This window comes from Pleuronectes platessa, chromosome 12 (assembly GCF_947347685.1).
Source record: "Pleuronectes platessa chromosome 12, fPlePla1.1, whole genome shotgun sequence".
Taxonomy (NCBI): domain Eukaryota; kingdom Metazoa; phylum Chordata; class Actinopteri; order Pleuronectiformes; family Pleuronectidae; genus Pleuronectes; species Pleuronectes platessa.
The window spans coordinates 9,645,496-9,665,462 of NC_070637.1; the positions used below are offsets into that span (position 1 = coordinate 9,645,496).

General features: G+C 43.4%; 1 protein-coding gene across 1 annotated transcript in view; it reads right to left on the reverse strand.

The window, feature by feature from the left end:
- Positions 1-19,861, reverse strand: part of ptk7b (protein tyrosine kinase 7b) — a 76,302-nt gene extending 56,441 nt beyond the window's left edge. Inside the window, exons 1-2 of the mRNA XM_053436908.1 lie at positions 19,732-19,861; positions 19,229-19,510 (exon numbers count right to left, since the gene is read on the reverse strand). Of these exons, the coding sequence (XP_053292883.1) occupies positions 19,229-19,510; positions 19,732-19,861 (412 nt within the window). The remainder of the gene's footprint in view (positions 1-19,228; positions 19,511-19,731) is intronic.
- Between the last annotated feature and the right edge of the window lie 106 nt (positions 19,862-19,967).

Consider the following 19,967-nt stretch of genomic DNA (forward strand, 5'->3'; position numbering starts at 1 on the left):
ACACGATCTGGAACAACCTGCTTTACTCTCCTCTGTGTATATGCAAGTGTTTTCTTCAATTTGGAAGGTTATTGTGGTACAGACTACAGCTGTAGACACAGCAGGGACTGTACCTGTGCCAGATAGATGCACCAAAGTGAGATCTGTGACCCGTGAAGAGGAACGCTGGGTGACCAGGCTCCTGCTGTGGGCAATTCCCTCATTTCAATTTACCACCTGGCACAACAATCCTCACCTACAAACAAACAGAGATAAACGCCAATTCATACCACGCCTGAGGACACCAGGAGCAAGGAGCAGGAGGAGATGAGGTAAAACAGGGTCGAGCTAAACCCAGATCAAAGGACACGAAGAAGGTTCTCCCTGATCGCACAATCCATTAAAACAGGAATACGTAAAGGCCTACAGCAGAGATATCTAATCATAAATGTTAGCTTCACCATATCGCGTCTGCCACCTCTAATGGGCCACTTAAGTTTAAAGGGGGAAAAAGTACAATTCTAGATGAAATATGAGGCTCTGGAATTCCCGCTCTCTCATAATATACATTAACTCTTTGAAAGAAAAGGGGGGGGGATCTTTCCAGCCCTTTAATCTGTCTCATCTTTCGATTAGTCAAGCTTATTTTAAGGGGAATTTCACCATACAGAAAAACTTCCATCTTTCACAACAGAGGGAAGAAAAGCGATAAATTCCAAGTGACAACTGCTCATTTCCAGCTCCGCAGTTGTTTTATCTGTGACAGTGATCGATTCAACAGTTTAAATATGAGCTGAAAATAAGTATATCATCTCCACATTCAGAAACGTCCACGTCGGAGCTCAGAGTACTGTTGGCGTCATGCGCTCATTGAGCCGTGACCTTCACAGAGACACAACACTATAGATGGCGCCCTAAAGATTACATTCAAATGAATTAAGAGATAAAACCTCTGGGGCTATAAATGCTCTATAAAAGTTGAATGTGTATATTTTGTGGTGTATTGCTTCTTGGTGTTATCTGAATTGCGAGCACTGGACACTGGTATGGAGCTAAAACAACGGCACCAATGCGTTCTGAAGTCGGCTTGTGGTGCACCGTGACGGTTTGTTGCAGCGTCAGGCAAAGTGCACGCGCAGCAACGTTCAAGCCCATACTGGGCCTAATACCCAGTGTGTGGCGAACTGGCGGCGAGCACTGCACCAATTGCGTTGGGTCCCAAAGGGCCAGAAGGCAGCTCTTCGTGCCGAAATGTACAGTCATTGGAATATCCTTGACCAAAGCTCTAATTGAATGGTAATACCCCTTAACAGACAGCAACAGCGACTCAAATCTTTTTATCCCTCAATGTTACCTCGAGGCATCCCCCCCTGTAACATAAATCTTTCTTTCTTCCCTCCACCCCTCTCTTTCGGCACTGTTAAAAGTCAGAGCCCCTGAGAAGCTGGCAGTGGCTGCAGGAGAGGCATCTCGCATTTCAAGACAAAGCCCGATCCTCTGTCAGAAAGGAGACACTCTCCAAACCGGGACTGCTATTTATCACCAGGAACCTGTTTTTCTGCCTGCTCCCTGTCTCACACCTCTGCGCCGAGAGGCCGCGCACTGAAGTTGCCTGTTAATAGGGAGAGACTGTCAGGGATCGAGCCTGTCGAAGCTTTACAGTTTCTTTGCGTGATCGCACAATGAGTAGATGCCACCTAAATCAACTCGAGTCTGTCCGTTTTCCCCAGAGAATGATGCATTTTGTTGACAGTGCAGACCAAAAAAATCTATCACACTGTGTGAAGGTATGCAAGGTGACGTGGGCTTTGTTTGAGTTTCACACAAAAAGAAAGAGAGGGTCGGGCGGGCGGCAATAGCGATGCGTCGGCACAGTGTTAATTTACTAAAGTGTGAATAAACTGTACATTCTGCTCAGCACAGCGAATACGAGAATTTACATCCTGAGAGATATCAACACTGCCACACTACTGCTTTTGTCTAAGTAACCAGACAATGGACAGCAGCACACACTGTTTAGAGAAAGTGACAATTTGCCAAGATTTAAAACCTTGTTAAATACATAACATGGCTGCTGCCGGTTAAGACGACATTTCCTGTGTGAAATTGCACGCTGGGGATAATCAGATAATGACCCTGTAAGGAGCAGATTTGCCTTGTTTGACGGCAAGAGGTCATGTTATACAGAAGCCACAGTGTTTCAGGACCTGAGGTTAAAGCATGCGTCATGACCTCTGATCATAAAGCTGCGACGCTGTTTGACACCAAGGGTCAGGCTTATAACTACAGAGACTGTGGCTTACGACAGAGGGTCAGAAAACTCAGTTTCTAAGTTGCACTAACAAAGAGCCACTGATCCCAGTCAGTGAATTTCACTCTCAAAAAGGTCTGAGGGCACACCCACCTTCCCCGCACGGCCATGAATCAATGAAAAATACCTTTCTGACAAGTCTGCCACTTAAAGCTATAATGCTGAAAAATGTCAGAGTTCTGTAACTTAATATTCTGCTGTCTGGAGTACCAATATATTATTTTACCAGAACCCCCCTCTTCTCAGTAGCATTTCAAATGTAAACTTCTTGAAAAATCAAAGTGCTTCACTCAACCAACAACTTACAAGCTATAGCAAGCATTAAATATCTAGGGGGGGGGATCTGCCTGAAGCTGCCTGAAAATAGATATACAAGCATTTTTCTGTTTAATTTATTTCATTTTGATTAGCAAAGTTCTGGTGGAAAAAGGCCAAAAGAAACACTTGTGCTCTACCTCCTCAACGTATATTTCAGGTTCATGCAGCCACCTGCTTGACGCTACGTGTTAAGCAGGTTAAAAGGAAATGGTATTATTAGCAGGGTACCATCGCTTAGAGGGCTGAGACGTGGCGAACAGTCAAAGGCCTTTTTGTTGCCTCTAATATGAGGATAACATTGTTAACATACAGGGGAGTTTGTCTGATAAGAGCGTCTGCTGCAGGCCTGAAAGTCACATGAAAACTGTTAGGATTCACTCATTTATCATTTCTACAGCTCATCTACACAGAGATGCTCTGAACTACATCCAAGACTGAGCATCAAAGAAAAAAAAAAAAGCACAAAGGATTCATTTACAAAATCAATATCCCCCAAAAAACTAAAATCAATATTAGCCTCACTTTAAATTACTTAAAGCTTCTATGGGAACTTCGTCATAAAGTTTTAGTCCATCCTAAAAATGCGGAAAACGGGCCATTGTTTATGGCATGTACCGAGTAATCTGGCAACACTATATTTAACAGGATCTAAAACAAAATGGAATTTTTTCACCAAATAAGAAGCATATGGTCTCAGAGTCAATTACAGCCATTTTCTCCCCCTGCTCACATTTCACAAGAGCCACTTGTTCGCTGCACAACTTCTACAGGAATCATCTCGCCACACAGCTCATGGTGACCTCAGGACTAGCCAACTAAAGGCAGCCGTCATCCATAAAAAAACGACTTAAAAAAGGGACATCCGACACACCACAAGATTCCAAGCCTTTCCCCCTTCAAGACATAGTGGGGTTCAAAAGTATGAGACCACACTCTACAAATATAAATCTACAAATCTTTCTTTTTCTACAAGTAAAAATCTTCTCTATACTTAAATAAGCAAGGATTTCACATGCAGATGTATTTTGCATGTTCACAAAATTTTTATGATCTTCCTGACCTTAATTTGAGCCCATGCTTTAGGCACGGTAAGTAGCGCAGTAACATTGAGGAGACACTGAAGCCGCAATAATATTTAGTGGTATTTTAATTATAACACAAGCAAACAAACCAATGAAGTTTCTTGTAAAAAAGAATTAATACTGAAGTTTATGACCCTTTAACCACAATGCACTAAAATAACGTGTATGATGATATTGTGGTGACGGTAGGTGGAAGCTTCCCCTCCTCATAGTTAAACAACTGACAATGTTTGAATGTGTGCTTGTTAAAAGACAGTCAAGCAACCCAGCAGCCACATCCTGGGGGCAGGGATAGGATGCAACATCAAAGGCTGATGTGTCGTAGTTCAGAGAGTTATTTAATGATAAATGAATCTGGGAGAATAGTAGGACAGACCCTGGCTATTTTCACATCACCTGACCCACAGAGAAAATCAGATCAGAATCACAGGATCAAGTCGTTGAGCTCCAGGGCCAGAGAGAACGTCTGCATGTCAGGGGGAACTGGGACACATGCAGCCCGAGGACGGAGAGTTGAGAACTTGGTCAAGCCAAACACACATGCCTACGTCTCTATTCACTCTAACATGAAGGTCCGCGTTGGTATGGCATTCCACGCATGTGTACCTGATCACACATTCCATTCCAGAAGGTGTTAGCAATGCACTATGGGGTTGATGTCAACTGCCATTAAATTAAGAAGTCAAGTGTGGGTGCAATTTCTTTCCAAGAGTTTGTTTGACCTTAAAATCAAAAGGTGGTAGGTACAAATGCAGGTAACATTGGACCTCCTCGCACGGCCTCTCTGAAAAATAAGCATTCAAGTTGTATGTCTTCTTCTCTTCTTTGCAACCTTGTACCTAGATTATGGGCAGTCAGCCTTAGCAGACCCCAACGGACTAGAAGACCAGAAAACAAAGAATTTGAGATGTAAGAGTTTCTCCCGACATCTACACATGTATTTCTAAACAGGTCCTGCAAAGGGTTAGGGTGTGCAGTCCTGTGTATAATGAAAAGTGGTGTCCTTGAACAAAGCAAATCATCAGTACACAGCTGGAATGAGTTGTTGCTTTGTCCTTCCTTTGGAGTGAATCTGTTAAAAGTCTTTTGAAGTACCTATTGTCAATAATGTAACCTCTTTAGGGAGCATCTGAAGAAACTGGGCCCTCGTTGTGACCCTGACCTTTATCCATTCATTGCACGTTTAAAGCTGACAGAGTTCTGCATGGGAGCTCACACTTCCATCTGTGGTGGCTTAGAACCTGTGTTTCTCCCTCACTTTGAATCAGGTCAATGCTTGTTAGAGTCCATCTGCATTGAAACCTGAGCAGATCTTTGGGGGAACAGTGACCTCGAGTCTCTCTTGACCCTCTAACCTCCCTCCAATCTCCCCTTCAAGGTCTGATGTTCACCAGCTGCCAAAATGAACCTCACTCCCGCCTAAAAATTAAGGTCTTCATTAGGACCCTTCTAGAAGCTTTTAACCATGTCACCATTGTGACGGTTATTTATTAACCAACCCAGCAGCAGCACATGGCAATAACATTTTATGTGAAATACAGTTTGCGGACAAAACTTTCACTCATTATTTCCAGATGTGACATGCTGTAGTGTGCATCCTGCACACTACAGCAGAGCTATTGAGGCATGCTGTAGTGTGGAGGACTAGTCAAGTAAGTTTCAATGATATTACTGGGGAAAATATATAAGCATGCTGAGTGAGGATTGTTCATCGGTTTATCTAGCTTATTTCTATTCATTTATCCATCACTTGTAAAATATTTTTAAAGACGATTCCAATTGGCCAACTATTTATATCTCTGGCATAGCTTTAGAGTTTTTTTACCAGCTTTTTTCTCATCTTATTCTACAGAACATTGCCACGTGCACTATCTCATGTGTGGAGACATTTCACCCCAGCCAATGTAGAAGGAAAGGCTGTGTACATTAGCAAAGACCTATGTTAAGAATGACACAAAGATGCAGAAGCATATAGTCAAGTGCCCAAAGTTTGCTCAGGGCTCAAATCAGCCTATGACAAAACAAAATGTTTATATTTATGTCTGTATATGACAAGGTAAATACAGTTAGTATAAATTACCCACACAATTTCCAGTTTATTCCCGTTAATTCCCATGGAAAGTTTCCAGCTTTGAATATTCCCGAAATTTTGCAACCCTACGTGTGACCATTATGGTCAGCTATGGTTTCTTGCCATTGTTTTGGGACACAGCTAAACTTAAGACTTCTAAAAGACCATAGTGTATCATATTTAAGACTTATGTCAAGTATTACTCACAAGAAGAAATGTCATAGTCCAAGAATTACTTGTGCATCCCCATAACTGAAGAGACTTTTTCAGACCCCTGCTAGGCGAAAAGTTAAGTTGTTTTCAACTGCATCTTCCTCTGCCTCCCAACGCCCTGTGGCACCTACCACTAAAAGGAACATAATTAAAACATGAATGTAGGCGTTATTTGTTGCCACCCTAAAGGTATTCATAGTAAGTCAACTGGGTCTCACTTGGCATAGAAACAAAGCCAGAGTGCACTCCCATAAATGTTCAGAAACATATTCATATTTCCAAAGTAAACCAACTACTTACCAAAATATGGTACAAAGTAATGACTTCAGGAAAACAGACAAGTCAAGAGGAGCCCAAATGGCGACTTCAAAGTAAAGTTTCTTCAAAAAATAACTAACACGCGTGTGTTTGTGAAAGTGAGTGTTTACAGAGGGAAACACGGGGCAAGGGCCAACAGCTCTGGGAGGATCCGGTACCGTTGTACAGTCTATAATACACTCAGCATATTCTGTGACGGCCTCTCACCGTTTCCTTGCACTGGGGGAACTCGCTCATGTTTAATGCCTTTTGAACTGCCAGAGTTTCAGTAAGAGTTACACTGCCAGAAAAAAAAAAAAAAGATCAAACAAAAGGGAAGGGGTGGAGGAAAAGCTGCAGGACATCCAACTCTTGCTGTTGTAAGAGATGAGAAACATTTGTGCGGGTCTCTCTGAATAGATGGGCCTGTTTAATTCATGACCAGCATCTTTCCCCACGAGGTGTTGTCAAGTTTAGCCCGACTGGCTGGAAATCACAAGAGTTGCTTTTTTCTATTAAGCTGCCCTGTTGTACAGAAAACTTCTGTTTTCATTAGAATGCAGTGATGTTCTCGCTCTTAAAAGATTGAATTAAAGTATAGCAGATTTTAAATGAAAAAAAATAATCTTAATTGGGTTTAATATTAACCACTGTCAATAAGGGTTGGGTACCGAAGTCCGGTGCCAATCTGGTATCTGCTACAGGTTCTGGACCGGATTGCTTCCTGAGCTATGTACTGAAATACTTTTCCTGCTTACAGACAACATCAAAATCACGGCACATGTTAACATTACACTTCTACATGGCTTTGGCAGAATGTAACATTAGCCTACAATTAGCTAGTCTCTACCTAAAACACAAGTTGACAACAAAATGCCTAAAGCCAAGCAGTCAGACTGTCGCTGTCTTTTACATGAAAGGTTTTCGACTCCGGGAAGTGCAAGGAATGATTTAAGTTCAAACTTTGAACGGCAAACTTGATGAAGCACCTGGTGACGCACAAGGTACATCTGAAAGTGTGTGGGCGGACCTAGCCCCTGCGGTGGGGAGACAATAAATGACGAAACTGAAAGAGCTGTGCATTATTGAATTATTTTAGCCGGGTTATGCTTTACTTATGTTTTGTTTAAATTTGTTATGTGTTTTGCACTTATCTATATTTGTATATTTACGTTAAGTATACTGTTACAGTTAATGAGTTATAATCAACTTCCACTTGGCCTCAACAATGAAAAAAGTTCTCAACATTGACCTTCGTTTGGGCCTTCTTAAAGAAATCGGTTCAGGCAACGTTTAGGCGCTTGAACAAAACAACCACAAAATGCATCAATTTAGAATCGATATCGGAAAAAGAAACATAACCCAACCCTACAGTTAGTGAGTCATGGTTGTGACATTTCATGGAAACAATATCCAAAATGGAAAGGGAAACATTGCAGTTACAACCGGCACACGCGTCTCCCCATTTGACGTCTGCACGTAAAGAATGCAGCAAGGCATATTTGACTGTCATTCAACCTACATAGAATTTCAAACATGGCGTTTTTCTAAAAGCAGACAACTGAGTATACAACATTTGCTCTTCCAGAGTCAGCGAGTTGGGTTCTTCTGCTAAATGTTCGCCACCATCGACGTGTTCAAAGAGCACGAGGGAGGAATATAAAAGCAGAGGGAGGAAGCCAGAGGTGAACCCACGGCTCCTGTGTCATCTGACCTCATTTAAGATGGACCTGAGAGGTTGCAGGGGAAGGCAGGGGTGTACCTTTCACTACAACCTTTTCTTCGCTTCCTCCAAAATGACAGGACAGGAGGGCGCGCACAAAGGCAGAGTAAGACGTCTGCCTGGAAACCATCCACCGAGAGATGAAAGAGCCCTGGTGAAGTCATGGTGCAAAAACGCAATGAGCAGAAATACAAGACTCTTTGAATAATGGCCGATCGTATTCTTTTGAAAAGACAGAGAGAAGCATCAAATGAGTTTTTTTCTGTTCGGTTTCCTCCACAGTTTGTCAAAGATGATACACACCAGGACAAATGAATCACTCGCTTTAAAAACACAGACAGATATGTGCCCACAGGTGCATGACCCACATGTGTGTCACACACCAACACATAAAACAGCCTTTCCTGTGGGGCGTCAGTCTGCGTTTACATATTCTCCAGATTCCAGAGGCAGTGAAAGCCCTGTGTGTTCGGCAGCAGGAGCCCCCCCCCCATCTGCACCACAGGAAGTCAACAGCCAAACAGCCGCCAGCCTACACCCGCCACGGCTGTTGTCCAGACCCTCAGGGAGACCTCAGCCTTTGCCCTCCATTCTGACCACACACACAGAGCTGAGACCCCCTGTCACGCAGTTCAGAGTGAGGAAAGACAGGACATCTGTCTGGGTCCTAACCTGGATGAGGATACAAAGCAGCGGGGAAAACTCTAACCTGGAACAGAGGATGCTGTTGGGACCCTGATCTTCCCCTGACGCAACGCCAGGAGGAAACAACCACAACAAAACATCTACTTCCTCTGCCTGCTCTTCCTCTGAGCAGAGGTCAGACACTACAGTGGCATTTCTATATGTGGTCACCTCAACAGATAAGTACAGGAAGCACTGTCCTGTGCTCCCAAATCAACAAGGCTGTGTTAGCTGGCTGCACCTGCACAGAGCAGCCTATTGTAGTGCTTTGTATTATGTTTGTCCTCTGTGGGGATTGAACAATGTGGGGTTTCTGAGGGCAAATACTGATATTGTTGACGGAGGCTGGTAATAGCAGACACTGATAACAATGTCTGGAATTAACTTTTCATTCCACCCACAGACGATGTAAAATAATACCTGCCAGGAATTATTTACACTGGCAGGTATTATTACACTAGTACAAGACTGTACTGCTGTGAATATCTTCAGTTGAATCTTCAACAAAGACCTGATTGACAGAATACAAAAAATACTGCAACTCAAAGCTGCTTCAATTAGTCGTTTCAATGATCAGCAGCAAATTAATCATCATTCAATAATTTTGGTTAAGAATATTATTGTTTAATGACTGTTTAATTTTATTCTAGAATTTGACACATTCAATTATTTTTATTCTACCTACATGAAAGAAAATAGATACGGTTGGGCGTTGGACAGTTGGTTGAATAAAACAAAAGGTTTTTTAATGTAATCTTGGACAGAGTGAAGTTAGAAAGGTTTTCTGCTATGTTGTAGTCAAAATATGTAATCAAGAAAATTAACTGTCAAAGTAATTTCTTTTTGAGAAGAATAAATGAAGGCCGAAAAGGCTTCGTAAGGCTTATGTTATAGTTCTTAACACTATTAGAATTGTATTCGCATTTACGATATAAATACGGTGGGACACCCTAATGTAAAATAAGGAAAAAAAAATTCCAGATCTTGCTCACACACAATTAAGTTTGAATTCAACAGGAATGATTCAAGACATAGACGTTATACAGGTGATGCATTCAAGTCTTACAAGTCAGCTCAGATAATTTCCAACAAGTGAGTACATTTACTGTTTGTTTTCAAGCCTATGCTGATAATTTATTCTTATGTGAAAAAAATCCAATAAATACAAAAACAAAAGATCAAGTTTGCCGCTCAAGTCCTTCAACAGTAGACTGTCAGTTAATAAACTTCCATGAATACCCAGAATAGACTCTTTAAAATAAAGAAAAATGTTGCAGTCAGAGAGTAGTTTCCTTCAACTAAACTGTTCAACTGAGTTTGAATTAAACACCACAGGCGGCTTCATACATTACATCAACCTTCCACATACCAGCTACAGTAGGGTGGAAGGATGGAGGGAATAATGCTAGACAAACAGGAAGCACCTTCATGTAGCAGATGTTACGGGACTAACCTGTGACCTCTTGTTGCACTGGTGAAAACAAATCATCACACAAACCAACAGACAAGGTTTTCTCTCTTTATATGAAACCTAGCAGATAGAGATTGAAAATGTTCTGGTGGCGTTTTGGTCAGAAATGGGCAGACGACATATGACTCTGATACCGCGTGAAGAACCAGACTCCTTTGTGTCAGAACAGAGTATGAGGCAGAAATACAATGCATTTCAATACAAACCCAACTTCACAGATAGAATAAAACACCAATGTAACCCCATTCCAGCTGCCACTCTATACACAGTGTTGTTTCCCAAACACTGAGCAAAGAGGTGCCGTTTCACCAAAACCTCTTCATGCAGAGAACCTACTTGGTTATTCTGCCTGCTGCGCCATCCAACTGTCAGAAGTGATAGAAAAAACACTGCAGTCTGGCTTAGAACAGACACAGGGGGAGGTTCAGATAGAGGACAGCAGAAAGGAGGACGGGGTTTAAAGGGATTCGGTAGTTGGCATAGTTTGTGAAACTGGAACGAAACAAAGTGAAAAGGAGCGAGCGGAGGGTGAAACATACTGCGAGTGCAGCAGTGACACGGAGGGAAGCAGATGAAGCTGGAGAGGATGGCCAGATTGTTTAACATAATTAAAACCACAGAAAATAATGACGCCGGGCCGTGTAATGGGCTTCCCCCTCTGCTGTGGTTCTACTAATTCAGAACAACAGCCTTAATGTACTAACGCCGTAACAGACGTCGGGTCAGCAGAGGTTTCCCAGGGTGATTATGTAGCCATTAAATAAATCTACTGAACGACCGACTTCACTGAGACATTAGAGACGTAAAAGGGACATTAAATATAGTAAAAAGGGAAATTTACAAAGCGATACCCTGTGTTTCCCACTGAATTGATTCAGACTGTGACAGGTGCACAAAGTGAGAGGGATGTTAATGCGCAAGAAAACTGCAGTGAGTGCAGTCGTGGGTGCGTACACAGCTGCAGATGAAACGATGAAGTCTGACTTTCTGTGTGACGGTAAAATCTTTATGGACGACAGGGTGAGCCTGCAGAGACAGTGAGCATGAGGCAAATCGCTCCACAAGGAAATAAACTGAGCAAAACACCAAGTTTAAGAAGTTATGAGAAGTGTAAAATATGAAACTGTGGCACGACAAATAAAAATATGGCAGGCTGCTACCATCTATATAGTTAATGGGAAACACTTCCATATCAGGAAATCTAGGTCTTAACTATGTTGTTATTCATATTTTATTTTTCTTTCTCAATTTAGAGTGGCCACTAAAGGATGAGGTTAATGAAAAAATATTTTTTGTGCAAAATGAAAATAGAACCAATGAGAATACAGGAGGTTGGTCAGCAAACATAAATAGATAATATTGAGGTTAGAAAAACACTGGTTAGAGATATAAAAAAAAAAAAGTACAGACGAGAAGAAGCTATTCCCCTTAAAGATGTGCAGAAGCCAAGGAGGGTTTTCATGTCTACAGATGACACAAGGCTCTCTCTTAAGCTTGCACAGATGCACTCCATCGCATTAAACCAACACATTCATATGGCTGCTTGCTAGAAAAACAAAGAAACAAGCAAATTTGATGTATCGTGAATTCATTCTGTGCGTTTCCTTGATCTTTTCATTTCTTTGAGAGGTACAATTTCACAGAAAACCTCGTCAAATACCACTGCAAATTCTTCCTTTGTGAGAACAGCTGAAAAGTGCTCCCGCAGTGCCCGGGAGAACACGAGCGGCACTGTGGCACTTGGTTCACATTCAAAATGTATGAGCGAGGATTCAAAGGAGCTCTTAAAACAGTCACAGAGGCTGTGCGCCAAGATAAAGTCGCCGGCTTCACTTATTCATCTCGCTGCTTCCATCGCACACTGTAAACCCCGGCTGTGCAGGTGTAGTCAGGAACAGGAGGTTAACACTGCACACGCCGCCATGGAGACAGATCTGGCCCTACTGTGGCCTTTGAGCTCTGCTTCAACCCACGAGAGAGAGAGAGAGAGAGAGAGAGAGAGAGAGAGAGAGAGAGAGAGAGAGAGAGAGAGAGAGAGAGAGAGAGAGAGAGAGGCATAATGAGGAGCAGCGCCGAACACAACAAAGAGCAAGTAAACTGGAAGATACAGTAAATCGGCACAGGTAAGAGAACATTTAAACTACTCAAAGAAAATATATTCTCACCAAACAACAACTGGGCCCACTGTGGGGTCAGTTGTAGCCAGCTGACCCCATTCATCTGTGGATCAAACAGAGGCGAAGGCCCTTCTCATTGAACACCAATGGCCTTTTCAGCCTGCTTAAAATCTGCTGGTGTTGCTGGGAGGAGCCAGGCGCTGATTGAGAGCTGCCTGGTGTCACTCTGCCTGTGGCCCGTTGCTATGATGAGTTCATTCGGCCCCGGCACACAAAGAGTTAATGGCTGTTGGGATTATGCAACGGCATGCCAGACGCCTTTCTCTTCTCTACCCTCCTCCCCTTTAGAAAAAAAAAACGGGCCCAAGCCAAATTAGGCATTCTTGCACGTTTCCATCAGATTCATTTAAATGCGGTGGCAATGGCGCACATGCTTTGGCACCGACGCCGGGAACAAACCGGGGGGTTTAAGATTCACCCTCACCAGGGCCTCACACCTGCCCTGCAGGGGGAGCGGTGACATCCCGATTTACAACCGCCGGAGAGGGTGATATCTACACAGTGTCAAACCAGTAAAAACATCTGTATTCATCATTTTAAGAGTGAACATGAAACCACAGGTTATCACTAATAGCTGATAAGTGACCCAGCTACAGGAGATAGAAGCAGGGTTTATGGTTGAAGACGGTCAGCAGATGTCAGATAAGAGAATAAACATGTCACATAAAAAAAAAGATCAAGGCAACTGAACAAGGGAAGTTATTTCTATGTATTAGATTTATTAGATCGTACCTTCCTTTATCTCTACTCCAACTCTATGTTGTTTTTTACATCTCTTAGGACTGTTTATCGGTAGCATGGAAGTTACACATTAGGGGAAATTTACTGGATCACAAAAACTTACATTTGAGGCTATGAACATTTTATGGACACCATTATATGTCAGTATCGCTATGAGAAATTATATAGAGAGCCAAATAAATATTTGATCAACATTTCCCACTATTACCTTTCACTGAAGTGAGACCAGACCCCACCTTATAATCAGCAAAAATATTTTTTTTACATGTGCGGATTATTTATTTTGGATTATTTTTGCATTAAATCAAATTAACAAGCTTTGAAAACATTGATTTACTCCACAAGACATTTTAATGGATCTTGCTAAAACTCACCAACAGGGCAGCAAACCTTTTTCCCCATTATCAATTAACCTGCTGAACAATTCCCAGCTAATTCATAATTTGTTTCGTCAGTAAAATGTTAGAAAATAGTGAGAAATGTCCGTAGTAACCTCTCATACCTCAAAGAGACACGCTGTACTTTGTCGGACCAGAGTCTAGATGACGCGTGATCATGAACAACAATGGATGGTTTCAAATTCTCTCTTTTCAAGAAGTAGGAACCAGAAACTGTTAGTCTGTTTTTCTCACAAAATAGAAAATAATTATTTGATCATGAAAATCGTTGCCGATTAACTTTATGTTGATTGATAAATTGGCCCGCAATATTTATCATTATTTGGAATATTAGACATTTTAAGATATTCATCTAAAAAATGTATGTATGGTCAAGATTTGTGTTTTGTGTTACTAAGACGATAATTTGAGGGTTGGGGTAGACACACACACACACACACACACACACACACACACACACACACACACACACACACACACACACACACACACACACACACACACACACACACACACACACACACACACACACACACACACACACACACACACACACACACACACACACACACACACACACACACACACACAACAGAGCTGTGCAGGCAGGCACCAAGTCAATAAACAACAGAGATCCTTCCAGACGAGACGGGCAACCACGAGGCCCAACAAACCAACTAGGACAGGAAAGAGAGACGGAGATCTACAAGGACTGACTTCAATCACAACCACAGGGTCCAACGGCAGAGCCAAGCACAACCACCAGCACATGAGCCAACACACATGCAGTCCATCACACACACATACACACACTGCAGCTCAAGTACATGGGTCATTAGGTGCAGTAATCATCATCTAAAGCGAGTTGCTCCACTCTCACAGGCCTTTGTTTATTTGGCTGCACATGAGGCCAACAGGGGCCACGGGAGCAGTGCTTACTGTGAACTGTGGTTATTTCATCGGGGGAAATTCAGTCTTCCTGCACAAATCAGCAGGTACGCCTTGTACAGTCACACACCAAGTATTTAATGTCCGGGCTTGGAAAATATGAACCGACAGAAAATCTTATAAGCTGTCATATCCTTCTCTCCTTCATAAATCTCTCCCCCAGGGGTGAGGAGAGAGATGTTTCTGGCAAACACAGACCCATACCTTCAAAAACTAACCTAATCAACACACTTTAGAGACACTGTGGAAAGAAACTAAAAATAAGACGAAGCTAAGTGAATTAAGTATTTTCCCTGTGACTCACCCAATTTATTTCAGTCATGAGAAAAAGTCCAGTGAGGACAATTAGAGAAAGACAAGAGGGAGAAGTTTTTTTTCATTATTTCCTGTCAATTTAACCTTTATTCCCTCTTGTCTGCTGCATGTCCTGTTGAAACGGTTCTGGACACAATCTTGTAACTTGCTTTTGACACAGTCTTTGCTCAGTTAAATATCATCCTATTGAGACCATTGTGAAAATGTTGGGTTCCAATCTAAAAAGGCACATTGGCGATCCTCTTTTCCGGCTCCTCCGTAGGACCCGGTCACACAAATGGAAATATTTCAGATGCAAATCTTCACTTTCTGCTCACTTCCAATATGTGAGAGAGAGGAGGCGATTAGGACATTTAAGAGTCAAATCAAAGCGTGGCTTTCTTGGAGTTCAACTTGGACACGCAATATTTGCATCATATTCGCGGATGTGTGACCGTGCCCTTAGTCTCCCTTCCTCCACCAAAATCTTTTCAAAGTTGCATACTTGCTGGAGGTCAGTGAACCGAGAGGATGGGGGTGCATCATTAGAAACTACGGGAACCCCCAAATCTACGATGCCGCCCGGCCATGATGCAATATCTGAGAGAATGCAAGAAGATCCTCCCATGGGAGTAGAGCTCTGTGTAATGGAGCGGGAGCAAACGGCACATACCAAACGGCTGAGAAAGATGACACAAGTTCAAAAGGGTTGACCTAAAACCTGAGTAAACATTGTCTGATAAATGATCAGAAACAAGAGCCATGGGAGACCTTGAGAAATCCACCCCCAGTCTCACAACCTGTGCTACCAGTCCAACCTTCCTATGTGAACAAACAAACAGAGAACCAGATCTTCCCATTTTGCTCCATTTATCAGCCTCTTTTCAGCTCAGTGCTTTGTTGTGTTGTCACGCTCAGCCCTTTGAGCACAGCTAGCTTTAGCTGTCCTTGAAACTGCCCATGTTAATTATAATAACCGACATCTCTGCCTCATATAACAGCCTCCAGAGTTCCAGCACCACACTATTGTCTTCTACAGAGCTACAGATACGAGGGTTCATACAGCAAAATACCAAAAACAAACCAAAACTGTATGATGTAAACTAATCCGATATAACAGAACAAATCAGGAATGGATGAACATCAAGATATTAATCATGATGTTTTTCAGAAACAGTATCTGGTGAGATGAAACCTCAATCTGTAAACTGGTCCAGCTGGTTATTCGGCTCACATCGTTTATTACTGACTCAATAAATAATGAGGAAAAAATAAAGGACATGTTAGAATTTACTAAGTAACAATGTTGTCAGTACAGTTTCATCTGTACACATATATATTGCTTAATTAACATAAAGATGAATCAAACTGTTTAAAGCAATGCTCGATTGTTTTGAGGTACATTACCACATCTTTACTTATTTTCAAAGTATTTTTAAAAACCAACATTTTTGAAAGTTTTCTCCCATGTTCTCAAAGAGATGCTAGTAAAGTAGTAAGTATGATATATGTAATGGGCCATTTTCAGTGTTGTCTGGCTTTTCATAGACCCAACAATTAACTGGCTAATTTAGAAAATAAATCAGCAGAACAATCGATACTAGTCACAGCCTTAAAAAGCTAATGTTAGATTGACAAAGTGCAATAAAAGCCCCCCCCCCCCCAAGAAAAAGAGTGTTACAGGGCTGTTATACTGGGACGTAAAGTTGTTCAGATGAAACATGAACCCTGCATCACCTCAGGGAAATAAACAAGAAGTCAGAATCAATTGATCGAAGGGATGAAAAAAAAAAATACGACACAAAGGACCAGATCAGAAAACAATAAGTTACTTCATGAGGATTTTTTGTCGTGTCTTAAATTGTCTTGTCATATGATACTGTTGAATGTATGGATAACTTAAAGCGGTTTGCTGCTTCAACAGCCATGCGAGAAAGATTCCAATCTGAAGCTGTGCTCTATATTCGAATCCATTCAAATATATATCAGATATATTTAAATAAATACCAATGAGGCTTTTTTATTTCCAAGATTATTGTCCAACACAGGAACGTAAAACACTACATGAGCCTGACAGTGACAGAATCAGTTTATTCCTTTATTGTTTCCTCTCCTCTGAATCCAATAATTCCGAGAATCTGAACCATGGAGCATCCAAGCAGCCTGCAGGCACAGCGGGGTTAATAGGAGCCGAGCATATGGATTTTAAAATAAAGCAGCGGCAGGTGGGCATGCCGACAAAACATCCTGCAAAAAAGCTCTGATGGTTTCTGTTTAGAGCCGCACTCAAGATCCCGAGATGATACGGAACAAACGCTTCATGGATGTACTAATAGAAGCAAGCGGAACCAGCACACCTACATCTGGGCTTATAATATCTTCCATTTGTTGATAGAAGAACAAATCTGTTACACAGATCCAATACTATCCAGTGTGATTATCTACAGTTTCCTTTATTGGATGATGCCAGAGAGACAATTCCTGAGGTTATTTGAGTCTGGATTTACTGGGGAAGAAATTTGACTACACATCTTTGAATCATCACGGGGGGGATTATTTCTTTTTCTGCAAAGATATCCAAATTTTCATGCACAAAGGGTCGTGAAATGCAGATCTCCGGCTGAATGATGAAGGATTAAAGTGGAGAGTCTGGGAAGAGGCATGTGTGAGTGAGTGTGTTTAACATTTGTACATCTAACTGAGTATCTCTGAAAAATTATATTACTTTACATAAATACTCCTGGAATCAGGAATCGTCCTCGATGAGGAAGATGGGAAAATGAAAGAGGAAGGGGTGGGAGCTATGAGTGGGCGGAGGAGAGAGATGCTGCATTAAAATTATGGACATCAACGCCATACGTGGTTTCCATGTGATCTGAGAGCGGCTTCATAGCTCGCTGCTGGTGAGATACAAATAGAAACCAGATCCAGACATGTGAAGAGTGGGTGAGAAAAACAGAGTGATTGCTGTAAACTAAAAATAAAAAAAATCGGGGTAAATGTCACCACAGTGCCCGGATCGTGCAGATGAGAAAAGCCCTCCGGAGATGTGGTGTGTTTGGTGTGGACAGCTTCATGTGGGTACAAAGCCACAGTAAAAACTGGGCCTTGCTCGCCTGCCATTTCTGGCCTTTGCAGAAATGAATGTATATTTCAAAATACATATGGAGGACATTTTGAAGGCCGCCTAAAACGTGAAGCTGCTGCGATAGCCCTGCCGGCCTCGATTCATGCATCCAATAAACACAAACCCACAGCAGCCTGCGTAACCCCTGCCGCCTCCACACAGAGGACACATTCATCCCTAAGTGGGCACCATGAGGAGACTGGAGGTGGAGGGAGGAGGGGGGGCAGCAGCTACACTTCAACTTAAAGGAATTCTTCAGCCACTTTGACTGTCATGGCCGTGTTGAAGGCGCAGGCAAACACAATCAGCGCTCGCCTGCGTCTCAGTCCGCATGCGGAGATCAGATAAAAGTGAGTGAGTTTTGACATGATGAGCGGTGAGTTAATGAGCCCGATCCCTGGCAGGATAGGAGCATTCCTGGCACCAAAACTAGGGAGCCATGTTTTCTCCCTGGCTTCTCCTCTCACCCTGCAGCTGGGGTTATGAACTTTTGGGAGGCCTTGACCTTGTAAGGGGGGGGAGCATCACGTCATCTTTATTTGTCCATTGCTGTTCTTTCTCCTCATGGGCAACAACAGTGTGCAGGCAGGAGCACAGCCCAGCTCTCCATCCGTGCACACATGAAGGGCGCACAAAGCAGGGGCTCGGGGAGGCCAGCTCAGACAGAGTTATGAATATGATAATCAGAAATGGCGTATCCAATGTGTTGTGTGGGGACAGGGAGTGGATTCCCCTGGGAATGCATAAGAATGACAGAGCAATGGCTGCCATCAGAGGAAGATGGAGAGCTGCCATCCCTCTGCTCCTCATCCCATGTGGAGGTGGAGGAACATGCAAACACGCGTGTTGTAAGACAGTGTGAAACAGTGCCGGGCTCTTTGGATGCTGCTTTTGATATCTTGATTCTCCCTTTTTTTCCGGTGAAGCTTCATTCAACGTTAGGGTTGAATTAATCTGCCATTTTGAGGACAGACCCCTCAACCATGCAGTTGTTGTTGTTACACCCCCCTCCCCACCACCACCACCAAATGGGGCTAATGGGGGAGGGGGGAGGTGTGGATGGGGAGTTGGGGAGCCCCCCCTCCTCCATTGACCCCGAAACAAAATGTACTTTAAATCCCCAAAATGTGAACTTTACGATTTTGATGAGGACCTATAACAACTGATGAGACCCAACTTTGACTCGAGCCGCTGCTCTCTCACATCAGGCGGGCACCGACTACAACTTCCCCACAGCCCATTGGAAAAGCGTGGAGGTCAATGTCGGGTCTGTCTGTTGTTTTAAAGCGGCTTCTGTCTAGTTTAACGGCATCACACCAACATAAACAAGCGCTAGTGTGTGTGTGTGTGTGTGTGTGTTGTGTTGGAGCTGTGTGCGGTAGTTTGTCACCAACCTTGGAGGCAGATGAAAACAGCGGCGAACATCGGATCCACCGGTGGTTTTCTCCAGCGAGGCGCTGCGGGGTTCCTGCCGCCTTCCCTCCGCCGGCTCTCGCTCCCTCCTGCTAGATCCATGAGCGTCCCGGTGCTGCGCTGCTCCCCGGTGCGGCGCTCTCCGGCTGCAGCTGCGGCTGGAGGTAGAGCGTTGGTGGCGGTTGTAGTCGTGGGGAGCTCCGGTGTGTCACCGTGTGCAGGTAAGCTAACCCCCGGTACCTGCGCAGGTCCGCCGGGTGGAACTAAACAGCACGGCTCGACTCACCTGGTGCTTACGGAGACAACAAGCGGGAAGCAGGCGGGAGCATGTGGGGCGGACGCGGCGGTTTGCAGGCCGACCTCTCGGGCGACTTGACGAGTCCCCGGGAGCGAGGAGGGGGAAAGCCGAAAAGTTTTGAGCCGAAGTCTAAACTTCCAAGTGTCGCACCGGGCGGAGTGTGAGGTCAGCCCCGCAGTGGTTCACCACAGCCCACTCCGTGTAGTCTCCGTGTGGCCGCGTCCAGAGCCGCAGAGCAGCGGGTCAGATGAGTGTTGGTCGCTGCTCTCGCTCCTCCGGCTCCGCGATGTTCCACAGTTTCCTCCCACTGAGACATTTTACACCCGCGTCGAGCGCCTGCACACCGCCTTCACAATAAAAGTTAGAGGCACTCGCTTCCTCTGCGTTGCCTTTGACTTGTTAACAACTGTTCCTTTTACATT